This window comes from Vidua macroura, chromosome 3, assembly GCF_024509145.1.
Source record: "Vidua macroura isolate BioBank_ID:100142 chromosome 3, ASM2450914v1, whole genome shotgun sequence".
NCBI lineage: Eukaryota > Metazoa > Chordata > Aves > Passeriformes > Viduidae > Vidua > Vidua macroura.
Genome location: NC_071573.1, coordinates 45833108 through 45846034, shown reverse-complemented (window position 1 = coordinate 45846034; position 12927 = coordinate 45833108). Strand labels below are relative to the sequence as shown.

At 37.2% G+C, this 12927-nt stretch overlaps 1 protein-coding gene across 2 annotated transcripts in view; it reads left to right on the top strand.

The window, feature by feature from the left end:
* LYST (lysosomal trafficking regulator) overlaps positions 1-12927 on the top strand; it is a 77355-nt gene that overhangs the window by 9589 nt on the left and 54839 nt on the right. For both annotated transcript variants that reach the window (XM_053972290.1, XM_053972289.1), the window contains exons 2-6: positions 3676-3760; positions 4966-5164; positions 6058-6148; positions 8034-10110; positions 11717-12749. In XM_053972290.1, coding sequence (XP_053828265.1) covers positions 4973-5164; positions 6058-6148; positions 8034-10110; positions 11717-12749 — 3393 coding nt within the window. In that variant the 5' untranslated portion in view covers positions 3676-3760; positions 4966-4972. The remainder of the gene's footprint in view (positions 1-3675; positions 3761-4965; positions 5165-6057; positions 6149-8033; positions 10111-11716; positions 12750-12927) is intronic.

Sequence of the window (12927 nt, the reverse complement as noted above, 5' to 3'; positions counted from 1 at the left end):
CCAAAAAAATTGACAGCTACCTGCAGCCTTATAATAAATTCTGTATATTAAGAGGTTGTTTTTTTCATGTGCAATGTCATGGTTGGAGCAGCACTGCCTTGGTATGTAATAGGTTTTCTGCTTCTGTAACTGTAAATAGTTAATAAATAATAGCAGAGGACAGAGCAGAAAGTGGTTGAAAATATTAAGCAGGAAGTCTTCTGTGGAGCTGGAGTGTTGCCTGGTATGTCTGTTTTAAGAAAGAATTGAACTTAAAAGGTCTTGGTTTTGCTCGTTTGCTCATGTTTTTGACTGAGTTGTTGGATGGTTAGCAGATATTCACTGTGTTTTGTAAGCTATTCTTTTGGCTGATTGCTGTGCATCAGTAATGCAGAGCATCAAAGTGTCTCAGGCTTTCTGACATGCTCTGCTTAAACTGCAGGTTCCTGTTTTCTTTCTGTGTGTTGCTCCTGCTGTGTAACCTATTTTGGCAATGTCAGCTGGGTATTTCTTTCCAGCTTGTGTAAAGTGTTGAATCACATCAAAAGAACAGAAAAGAAAGAATGCTGATTTCGGTGATGCATTACTTTGAGCCTTCACTTGCATTTTCCCACCATGTACAGATTTCAAGGCAGCACTGTACTTCCCATTTTATTCCAGGCCACGCTAGATACGTGTTACTCTGTTGCATGCTCTCACGCACTTTCTTTTCCTCCCCAGTTTGCACAGAGGATTTCATTCTTAGTCTAATTGTTAGTGATTTTCTTTAACCAGACAATCAAAATTGCTGTCTGCTACTAACAAGCTAAACTTAATTTCTGCAATAACCCTGACAATCTTTGCTACAGTAGCAGAAGCCTCTTGTGGAGTGTCTTAGTAACATGCTGATGCTCTTCATTATGTATACGTCCTCTGCTAACAGAAGCTTAAGCTTAAGTTGAAAGTTTAAGCCCTGACTAAATCTTACTAAATAATGATTGATGTATAAATGTTAAAATCCTTGAAAAGTTAACAAGCATGCTCTCCAGAGCATAAACATTAGGTACTAGCAATGAGGCTAGAATAAGCATTTGCTATTTGAAATGAATACTGTATAAACTAAATGTAATGTTTGTTGGCCAGGGATTACTTGTGTGTGCATATATATATATATACACTTTATTCTAGAGAATGGGTGGAAAGGCTACAAGGTTTGAACTGGAGGCCAGAAAAAACTTGATTGCACAATGTCTTATAGAAACTAAGGGTTTTTTCAAAGCATTGGTTTTAATAGCTGCTGAAAAAGCAACTTCATTGGAGTCTGTACTTAAAAGGACTTGTAGCCATGCCATGCCTGGTCAATGTTTCTCTCTTACCTGAAACAGAAAACTAGGGAAGGTAAACAAATTAACAACTTCCTGTAGCTGTATGTAACCTAGTTCTCTTTTACTCCTGCTATAGCTGTTGGGCGACAGTTTCTGAAAGTAATAAACTAGTATTATGGGCTTTTGAATTAGTACTGTATTTTATTATGATGCTGCTGTTTACTGGACATTCCAGGCCTTTCTGGGCAATGTATTGTTGAAAGCGTAACTAAGGAATAGGCCCAGTTCACTTTAGTATACAGAGTACTAGTTCTGATTCTGTGTTTTTGTTGCATTTTCTTTCCACAAATTCTACTGTTGTTAGAGATAACATCTAATAATTAGCACAATGCAAATTTAGTATGTTAATGATTCAGTATTCAAGATTGCTAAATTTGTCTCAGAGTTTAGTCCTTGTAAGGACAATTTTGATATTTTCTTTCAAAGTCCAGTGAAGTAAAAGACAGTCTTACACTTTAAGATGCTCAGTTGATTAGAAACTTCATAAAAATGGAAAGAAGTTCAGAAAATACAATTTTCAGGTGCAAGAAATTGATTTCTACCACACCAGTAAGTAGGAAAGAACTGCCTTGAGAGGTGGGGCCGAAAGGGTCCAGAAGGCAAACGTGTTACCGGTTGAATTATGAGCATGATGCAAAAATAAGCATGAAAACGGCAGGTGAATATCAGATTATTTACAGTTAAGTGGGCTTTTTTTTTTAAAAAACTTGTGGGTTTTTTCCTTTTAGAAATAAATACTATGTAGTAGAGGTGTTTTCTATGGAACCCGATAGTCATATTCTTCTAGCAAATGAAATGGCTCCCTTTTTTTTTTTTTTTTTTTTAGAGCTGGCTATGTGAAACCCTCACATATAGTATATTTCAGAACTGTAAAACTGTTAATGTCTCATTGGGACTGTGTACAATGTTCTAGTAGGTTTCTTTCTGCTCTCATACAGCTTAGTTAGGTTTTATCATGATCTGCTTCCAAAGCTATGTTTGTGCTGTCAGTCTGTTTCAAAACTTCATTGCAGAAAAAGAAATAGGTACAACTCAGGACTAAATAGCACTTGTTGAAACAAGTCCTAAAAGAAGTGCCCCATTATCCAGCATGGTATCTCTTTACAATTTTTTTCCTGCACTGTAGAGTCAGAGTATCTTAATTCCTTACCCATCCTCTATTAAATCATTGTGTTAAGCATATATGCCTAATGTCTTTTTGTGTTAATGGCAACAAAATCGTACTTCATCTTGCTACTGATATTGAGAATCCACCCTTTTGATAGAATATGGCAATGTATGTTAAATCCATGAAACCAGGCAAGCAGTGCAGAAAACCTGGAGACTGAAGCTTCAGCTGGAAGGACACGAAAACATGACGGACAGCTTATCTCTACGTTTGTTACTCTGGTGCAACTGCAAAACCACTAGCTGCTTAAACTATTCTATTTCAATAAATTGTGACAATTAGCTGAATGTGTAAGTTAGTTTTTGTGAGACTATGCATGAAACGTATTTCATAGTGGTCAAAGAGGCCAATTATTAGGTGCTTGCTTGGGTAACCTATAGTGTTTGTCTCTTTCCTTAAGGAAGTCTGTCTTGTAATGTTCATGTTCATCATAACTTTAAGCTGAAATTTTTACTTAATTGCCATCTGAGAATACTAAACCAATTAATTTAGTGTTTTTCTTTCCTTTTTCTCCTGTCCTCATCTGTTGTGTTTTGTTTTTCTCACAATTAACTGTGGACGTAATAAATGTCTTTTGAGTGCTCACATAGAGACCTTTAGTAGCTTAATATTTTTGAGGCTTTTCTTGGTTATTACCTTTTGCATTCCCAGTGATAAATTTTCAGTTGATGAGTTTCCCACTGACAAATTTTCAATTTTTATTTACATCTTCACCAGTGCTTAGTATAATAGAGAATTGGTATTCTGTCAGGATACACTAGGACAGATTTAAGATGCATTTGTGTCAGCACCTGACTGCATAATTCTGTTCTCCTTCTATCCCTCACTTGTACTTGGAACTGCAAGTTTTTCTAAAATTATATATGCAGGTAGTGATCACTAAAACCTCATACTGTTTCTGGAGGGAATTATTTAAACCTGTCTACCTGGCTCATTTTGCATTCAACAAACTGATGGATTTTATTATGTTAACTTATCTCATGTATGCCAATTATTTTTTCTGTAATAGGATTTCAGTTGTGCACAGTCTTGAGCTAAAAGTGAAAACTAGGGCTTTAAAGCTGAAAAAACCCTCAGGGACTCTTCCTAAATTTCAAATAGCTGTCATAAAATAACTTAAAAAAAATCATATTAACCATGATATTTTTCTGTTTTTAAAAACAGGTGAGCCAAGAGTGATATTTCCAGAATATATTTGCTTGTTCTTCCAGATAGGAGATAAATGTGTTAAGCTGGCAAACTGATTCTGGTAAGAATTTTTTCACTACTTCTACTGTGAATGTCATATGTGTAAGTGTTTGCATTTTTGCTACTAGAAGGAGCTTTCTGTACTGGTAGTGCAAACAAATTTGCTTTAACTTCCAAGGTCTTATTTTTACCTAATAATTACATATTAATCCATCTGTTATATTTAAATGCTACATTGAAAATTATTCGGCCTTTTTGTTTTGTTTGCACATTCTGTGCTTGGATATGATGAAAGTATTTGACTTTTGAAGCTTTTACTGCAGCTGTTTATATAGAAATAGAAGGAGCTAAATGTGCTGTAGCACTCATTAAGTAAGATTTATGTGGATTGAATGATCTTGTTTCCATAGCTGCCATCACTGATTATTGTTTTTGTTTTGCTTTCTTCTGTGATCCTCTTGAGCATTTTCTACAGCTGAGTCTTGTGTTTTGTGTCTTGTTTGAGTTAAATGTTTCTCCATGTACTAGTGCTGAGCATCCAAAGCACAATTAATCAGTCTGGGAAGCAGAACCAATATTTTTGGTATTTCCTCCTGAACAATTGCAGCAGAATTGTCTCTTGAATTAAGCACACACTAGTAGTGACTGCTACCCCCTCAGTTGTGCCAGAAGGAATACACTGTCTGGTTTAGTTGTAAATCTAAAGCATGGTACTTTTGCAACTCCCAAAATTATCTGAACTCAGTAATTTCTTTTCCACTTGAAACAATCTGCACATTGTTGGAATACATAACACAGTATGATTCAAATAAACGATTAAAGAATAGGATTTCTGTACAATGTTGTGTAAGTGCTATATGTGTTTTGCCCTTGTGCTTCAAGTCAAATACCTTTTAGTAGCAGACAAATGTTGAAGCTTGCATAGAGGTTACAAAGAAAAGCTGGAACAATGTCATTAACTTCCATTTATGCTGTGGGAGGGAATGCTCTGTTGCACGCTTTTACTTTCTAGATTTATGAAATCAGTGTTTGGGGTCCTGGGCTGTTAGAGAATTTCAGTGAGATTTTGGCTAAGTTTGTTCTTTTTTTTCCCCTTCTACCCTACATGGGTATATTGATTCCTTAGTTCAGCAGACACTGTCTTTCGGAGGGGGTGAAATACAGGGAAGAATCTTTCCTGTCTCTTTCCCTTCTTCCCCCAGTCTTTTGTCTATAAGGAATGTATTTTCTGATGGAGTTAATTTCTGTCCCTTCCTCTACTTACAGCTCAGACATGAGCAGTGCCAGTAACTCACTGGCACGGGAATTCTTGACTGATGTCAACAGACTGTGCAATGCAGTGGTACAGAGGACAGAAGCCAAGGAGGATGAAGAAGAAGAAACTCATATGGCAGCACTGGGACAATACTTAGTTCAAGGCCGTGGGTTTATTTTGCTTACCACTCTGAACTCAATAATTGATCAGGTAGTAGCTTTTCTTAAGGGGTTATAGTCTTTGTATTGCGCTTTGACTGTGTGGATTTGTCTGGCTCATGTTGATTGTTCTTGGTACTGGTTTTCTTTCCTTTTTGTGGATAGTGCGTGAGTTAATTGGGAAGAATAGAAATTCAAAAAGGTATGTTGTAGTTGCATTCTGTCCTTCAGCAGAAGCAGAAAATGGAAAACTAGATAATCGTAGACCTGTTTGCCAGCTCGTACTTGACTAAGGCATGTATGAAGCTCAAGTGCAGTAGCTGGGTGGAAAGAGACTTCAGCTGCGTGTCCCAGAATCATGTAAAGTGCCAAAATGCTTGAGTCAGCTTTTTGTGTTTGAAAGTTATTGTTCTTCAGGACTGAAACATTCTGATAGTGCTACAAAGCATCCCATAAAAAATTGTGTTTGAATTCTGTGGTTTCTGCAGGTCTTCCCTGCCCTGAAGTTCTTAGCATGCAGGTGTTAGAATCTCAGTAGGAGTGGAGGTTTTTTAGTGGTTATTCTGTGGTTTTGATTTTTTTTTTTTTTTTTTTTTTTTTTTTTTTTTTTTGCTGTTACATTTTTGGAACAAAGTTTCATGTTGATTTTTTGAAATCACTGTTTTGTGCTTTTGACTTTTCTGGTTTTCTTTTTTGAATAATACTTTCTACAAGGCGGATTAGGGGAGCTTTGTATAGAAACAGTTTAGAGGTGTAATAAATATCTTGGATGCTTTCTGATTGGCTCTAGTTAATGATTATAGCACTCTTTGTAGTTAGGTCATTTTTTCAGTGCTTAAAACAGCAGAAAGGTATAGGAACTGAATGCTGAATAGCTTGGTAAAATAAAGAAGGTTAAGCTATTTTTTGAAAGTACAAGATTTTTTTATTTTGTTCCTAACACAGGAGCTGACATGTCGAGAAGAACTTCTGACCCTCCTCCTGTCCCTTCTGCCATTGGTGTGGAAAATCCCTGTCCGGGAAGAAAAAGCAATAGGTATATTTTATCATTTACAGTATTAAGCACATAGAAGTGATTTGTGTTTTACTACAGAGCTGAGGACTCTGTGCTAAAGAGAAGTTCATTGTAGTACATATCCTCTAACATGAAATGAAGACATGGATTCTGCACAGAATTTAAATTTTAAAAATGCAAAAGAATTGTGTAGAGAAGGTAAAGGCTTCTGGTCAGTGTGAAAGACAATGCTTTTGTTGCTGTGTAGAAACTGAACAAGGAAATGGCAGTAATTGGAGTCAGATTTTTTTGTTTCATTTTGGGCTCTTATATTTGTCTGGTGCATTCTTTTCCCTCTCAGAGGGTAAAACAAAGAGTTAAGTAATGAAATTACCTGACTGTTTGAGAGAATTTCTAAGGATTCATACCCAAAACTCTTCCGGGGATTTTTTTTCGTATTTGCAACTCCTCCAAATTGAAGGCTTTTGTTAATGTTTGTGGACGTGGAGGCTTTAAAGGGCCAATTTCATAGAGCTATTATATAATAAGCTTTCCTGCTTGCCCAGATGCATCATTCTTTCATGCTTCTGTAAGCATGATGGAATTAAAGAAATGTTTTGGTTGTTCTGTGACAGCTTAGTGGCTTTTCCAGGGTTCATTTAAAAGGCTGTTGTGTAAATAGGTTTTAAGATGTTGTGGTTTATACACTACATAATGCACAGCTTTTACTTCTACAAATTACCCTCTCTTAGTACTGAAAGAATAAGCATGATATATCCAGTTGTGCACTGAGTAGTCAGGTTTTTTCATGGACTGAAGTTCCTGTATTAGGCAGCTTTCTTCTTTCAGTGCAGGTAATATCCTTTGTTTGATAAAGTACTCCTGATTAATTTCATGCCTTCAAAGCAGATTGTGTTTCTTCCTTAAGTATATTACAACAGTGACTTTTTAAACAGCATGGCACAGTTGTGCTTGTACATGGAAGCATCTTTTCTTTCAGCTTAAACAATGTTTATAGCTGTTATGTGGGCTTCTAGGGCTTTGTGGGGATGGGGGCTGTTGTTGTTAACTATGACATTTTTCTAAATAATGAATTTATGGGGTAGAGGATACTTGCAGTTGTTTCATGGTAATTATTTTACTGCCCAAAGCATCCAGTTACAGTTCTGTCACTTCTTAAAGATAACAATGGATTTAATCCAAGAACATGCAGAGTTGTTTCTCTGCTTGCTTTTTTGATAGTCTAATTGGAGTTTACTGATAGAAATGAAGCAGTAGTATTTCTGTTTTCCTTTCTGTCTCCCTTTTGTCCCTCACTATTTTAAAATCCCCTACTTTTATTTCTGCTGCATGTATTTGGAATAATTAATGCTGAAGTAAAAAGTCTGAGGTCTGTATACTTGAAGATTTGCACTGATAATAAGTAGAGAAATTTATTTTTTCTATTACCACTAGTACGCTGGCAATGTCCTCATGCGTGCTAAGAGGACTGTGAGCTAACACACCCAGCTGAGTTGCAAAAAGTGGCAATGGAGCATCAAGTGGAAAAGACCTTTCTTCCTCCATTTAATTTGCTTACCAAAAAGTCCTTTCACTTCCCTTGACGACATATTTTTTTGAGAATGGTTTTTTGAGAATAGTTGTGCCAACAAAAAGTTTTAGGAAAACTTTTAGCACACTTTTGTTTAACCCTAAATAGAAAATGAAATCATTTGTCTGGGCTTTAAAAATAGTCAGTATGGCCCCTAAACATCAGTTGTTGCTGCCTGTTTTATACAGAAAATGTCTGACACAGGTGCCTGCAAAACCATGACCTATTAAGATACAAATTTGCTGTGTATTTTAAATCTGGAAGTATTTAACTATAAAATTAGGAAAAATGCTTTACATATTCTAATGTTCCTTTGTTATCTTTCTATTTCAACAGATTTTAATATACCCTTTACAGTAGACATATGCCTGACCAAAGAGAATAATACAAGTTCTGTGAAATCTACTCAGGAAAAACTAAACTTAGATGGAAGTGCTCATTCATCTCTTCAGACCTCTGTAAAACTCAATCTTCGATCTCGAAAAAGCGGCCATCTCCGCAAAACCACCCACCGCTACTCTGTGCGGGATGCAAGGAGGTCCCAGCTGTCCACTTCAGACTCTGAAGGCAATTCTGATGAAAAGACTGCTGTAATAACAAAACATAGACGCTCCCAGATACTGCAGCCCTTTTTAACCTCTTCTGTTAGGGGCAGCTACCCTGGAGGTAGAAGTGATTGCCAGCCTCCTGAAGTGGTACCAGGTTCTAATACCGATGCCCCTAATCTAGAAGGTTCCAGCAGAGTTATTCCAGCACATGAGATTTTGAATGAGCCAGCTGCAGGAATATCTGAGAGCAACATTAATAACTCTCCTTTTGACTTATGCCATGTCTTACTGTCTCTCCTAGAGAAAGTGTGCAAATTTGATATTACTTTGAATCACAGCTCTGCTCTTTCAGTGAGTGTTGTGCCCACATTGACAGAGTTCTTATCAGGATTTGGGGACTCCTGCAATGTAAGTAGTAACACAGAAAATGAAGTGGTTTCTGCAGGGTGGACAGAAGAACCTGTGGCTTTGATCCAAAGGATGCTTTTTCGAACAGTTCTACATCTTATGTCTTTAGACATCAGCAATACAGAAACAATGCCTGACAATTTACGAAGAAATTTAACAGACTTACTTAAAGCAGCATTAAAAATCAGAATTTGCTTGGAAAAGCAACCTGGTCCTTTTGCTACAGGATACAAGAAAACACTACAGCAGCTGGTTCAGGATGACTATATATTTTCTAGATACCGTCACAGAGCCCTGCTTCTACCTGAGGTTATAGAAGGGGTCTTGCAGATTTTGATCTGCTGCCTACAAAGTGCAGCCTCCAATCCACTCTACTTTAGCCAAGCTATAGATCTGGTTCATGAGTTCATACAGCAGCAGGGATTTAAGCTGTTTGAAGTAACAGTGCTTCAAATGGAATGGCTGTGTATGAAGAATGAGGGAGTACCTGGGGAAGCCTCAGAGCATCTGAAAGCCCTGATCAACAGCATCATGAAAATAATCAGCACTGTCAAAAAAGTGAAATCGGAGCAGCTCCATCAATCAATGTGTACGAGAAAGCGGCACAGACGATGTGAGTACTCTCACTTCATGAATCACCACAGAGATCTCTCTGGGCTCTCTGTATCTGCTTTTAAAAACCAAGCTTCCAAAAACCCTTTTGAAACTGCTGATGGAGAAGTTGATTATCCTGAGAGATGCTGTTGCATTGCTGTTTGTGCACACCAGTGTTTGCACTTGTTGCAGCAAGTTTCTCTGAGCAGTACTTGTGCTGAGATTCTCTCAGGTGTACATAATGTAGGAATATGTTGTTGTATGGACCCAAAGTCTGTGATTGTCCCATTGCTCCATGCTTCCAAGTTGCCAATATTAAAAAATTTTCAACAGCACATACTGAACATCCTTAACAAATTTATATTGGATCAGCTGGGTGGAGCAGAAGTATCTCCAAAAATTATACAGGCATCATGCAATATATGTACTGTTGACTCTGATCAGCTCACTCAGCTGGAAGATGCCTTGCAGGGCAACTCCAGTGATGCCAGTCCCGCATCTAGTTCCTCTTGCAGAGTTCAGGGAATTTTGCCTAGCACTGGATCTGAAGATATGTTTTTGAGATGGCATGCACTGGAGGCTTATCAGGACATCATTTTTGAAGAAGACAAACTACGTGGCACACAGATTGCAAACCATATTTGCCACTTAATTCAAAAGGGAAATGTAGTGGTCCAATGGAAACTGTATAACTGTATCTATAATCCCATACTTCAGAGAGGAGTTCAGCTAGCTTGCCATGCTCAACAGCAACTTGGACTAAGTACAGCTGATAAACTCACGTGCAGTTACCGTAGCCAGGATTTGCCTTCTGAAGTGCTTCAGGTTTATTTGCAGATGCTCCCTCTGTTGCTAAAATCCAGGTTGGTTGATTTTCTGTTTATTATTGGGAAAAGTGCTAATTAGGTACAGAGCTTTGTATATTTGTTACTGATTGGAATGTAAGTTTTATTTGGACTCTAGGTGTTGTTTGGCTGTTGCAGGTGGCAACAAGATAAATGCTTGAGTAACAGGATACAAGCCTAGATTCATAAACTATAGGAAGTGAGGGCTTTCTACTCATGAATTACGGTCTTTAACAAGGCAAACTCTGTAGCAGCAAATAAAATCTTTGTCCATTGTGACATGCTCTCTGCCTCCTCATTCTTTGTTCTAAAATTAGTCAGGAATGTTAAACAGATTGATATGTCATTTTTCTATGGGAATTAGAATACATAGTTTTCTGATCTGTTTCCTTTTTCCTTCTAGAATTGTCACTATAAAAACCACCTTTCAAAAATAAGGCTGGATGTTTACTTTTCCTGTAGTAACTGGTTTTTAACTTACAAAATCCTGTTCCTTTAAAAATAGTTTAAGAACAGAAACTACAACAATCCCAAAACACAAAAGAGGCACAAGCATTGTCCCAAGGCATAAAATTGATACTTTTTATTTATTGTTAAATTGATTAAATACATTTTTAATAAATATGTGGAACTTTTTTCAGAATATGAATGTGTCCTTTTGTCCAGGAAAGATTGATTTTATTTCTCTTGGAGTCCTGAAGTGAATTTAGTGGGGTTACCCAAGACAAAGAGTAGATTAGTACTGCAGTTTATGTAAAGGGTTCATCTAATACAGTTCTAACTTCTGTCCTAACCTAAACTGTATTAGAAGCTATTTTAGTGGCAAAGAGGCAAGAGAAATAAAGCTTAGATGAAGAAAAAAGTTAAAATGTCTTTTTTTTTTTTACTGGCTTAAAGGTGGGAATAAATAAGTAAATGATCCATTTGATTCTAGAGTAACTTGGTTAGAGTAAATCTGATCCTGTGGGAAGGAGATAGGAGGTAAGATGGATATCTACAAGCAAACATAGTATGCTAAAAAACTTACAGATCCCTACCCTAAATTTTGTATGAACTTAATATAATACTTTGAGAGTAGAAGAAGGGAAAAATAGACTTGGAAGCAAATATATGGAAAATTTTTTTGATATTGGACATGCTGGCATAACAATTGCACAAAAACTTATCTTGAAAGATACTCTGGAATTTATCTGAAATTCATCATCCATGCAACTGGTAGACAGCTAGGAAAATGTCATGAAGTTTATTTGAGAAGGAATATCTACTTTCTGGTGAAATCACCAAACAGAGAAATAAAGATACTTACTAGCTTGAATTGCTAATAAAAATTTGGGGCAAGGAAATACCACTAAAGAGCAAATGTAATAAAAAAAGTTAATTAACCACCTTCAGTGTTTTGAACATCTTATATTTGTGTGGTCTGCAGTTTAGAGGGAGGTATTTCCTACATTATATGTCACAAAGTTGAATTTTCCACTACCAGCTGGACAATGCTGAGTTAGGATCCTAGAGTGCTGCAGATGAGTTCTTCTTCTCTTTAATTTACAGTAATTTATAGCAATTGCTGACTTACATGAGTTTCTGGGTGATTTATAAAGTGACTTTCCTATGATTTCTTTTGCAGAGTAATTAGAGACTTGTTTCTGAGTTGTAATGGAGTGAATCAAATGATTGAGTTAAATTACTTAGATACATTAAGAAGCCATTCTTTGAAGGTGTTAGAGACTTTGATACTCTGCCTTGATGATCAGCAGGAAGACCAACCAACACCAGAACTGGAAGGCCTAAACAGCGAACAAAAGGAATCTATGTCTGACTTGCCCACTTCTCTTTGTAGCCAGCATGCTGCTTCAGAAGTTCCTCAAAGCCTGAGCAAGTTTTATGCTGGCTTGAAAGAGGCTTACCCAAAAAAGAAAAAGTTTGTCAGCCAAGACATTAATGTCAACACAATAAACCTGTTCCTCTGTGTTGCTTTTTTATGTATAAGTAAAGAAGCAGATGGTGATCTGGATTCAGCTAATGAGTGTGAAGATACGTCAGGATATGATAGTACAGCTAGTGAACCATTAGGCCACAAATTACCATATCTGTCCCTGGAAAGCCTTACTTTGCCCTCTCTGGAACATATTCATAGGGCTGCAGATATTTGGTCCATGTGTCGTTGCATCTATTTGTATAGTTCAGTTTTCCAGAGACAGTTCCATAGACTTGGAGGCTTTGAAGCATGCCAGAGATTAGTAATCCTGATAATTCAGAAACTTGCAAAAAATAAGGAAAAAGAGCAAGAAAAGAGGGAGAGAGTATTGAGTGAAAGCAGCAGAAGTTCACATGGGAGTCCTCGAACTGAGCTTCTCAGCAAGGATGACTCTGTTCAGCTGGCTAAAAGCAGAGAGGTGATGGAATTGGAGCTTGATAGTTGTGGTGGTCCTGCTGGTGCTGAGCAGCTGGTGCCTGACTCTGGCTCCTGTGACAGCCCTGTGAGTATGGAACATGCTTTGGTTACTTCAGTTGCCAATCTTGAAGGGGTAAGGACTTCTGCAAGAGAAGAGACTGAGTGGGCACTTCAAGGTATCAGACTTCTAGAAGCTCTGCTGACCATCTGCCTACACAGTGTGAGCACCATGCAGCAGAAGATGGAAGTGGAGATGTTTCACCAGGTACTGTGCAACTTTCCCTAGCTTCCTTTGCTCCTATTTGTTTGTTTCATACAATATTATTTTAATAGTAATTTAGTCAAAAGTTCTTCTAGGGAGGTAAAAACTTTGTGCAATTTTTATGGTGCCATATTTTCTATAGTACTGAAAGTGTACAGCTAAATAATGAGCTTGAGTAGTA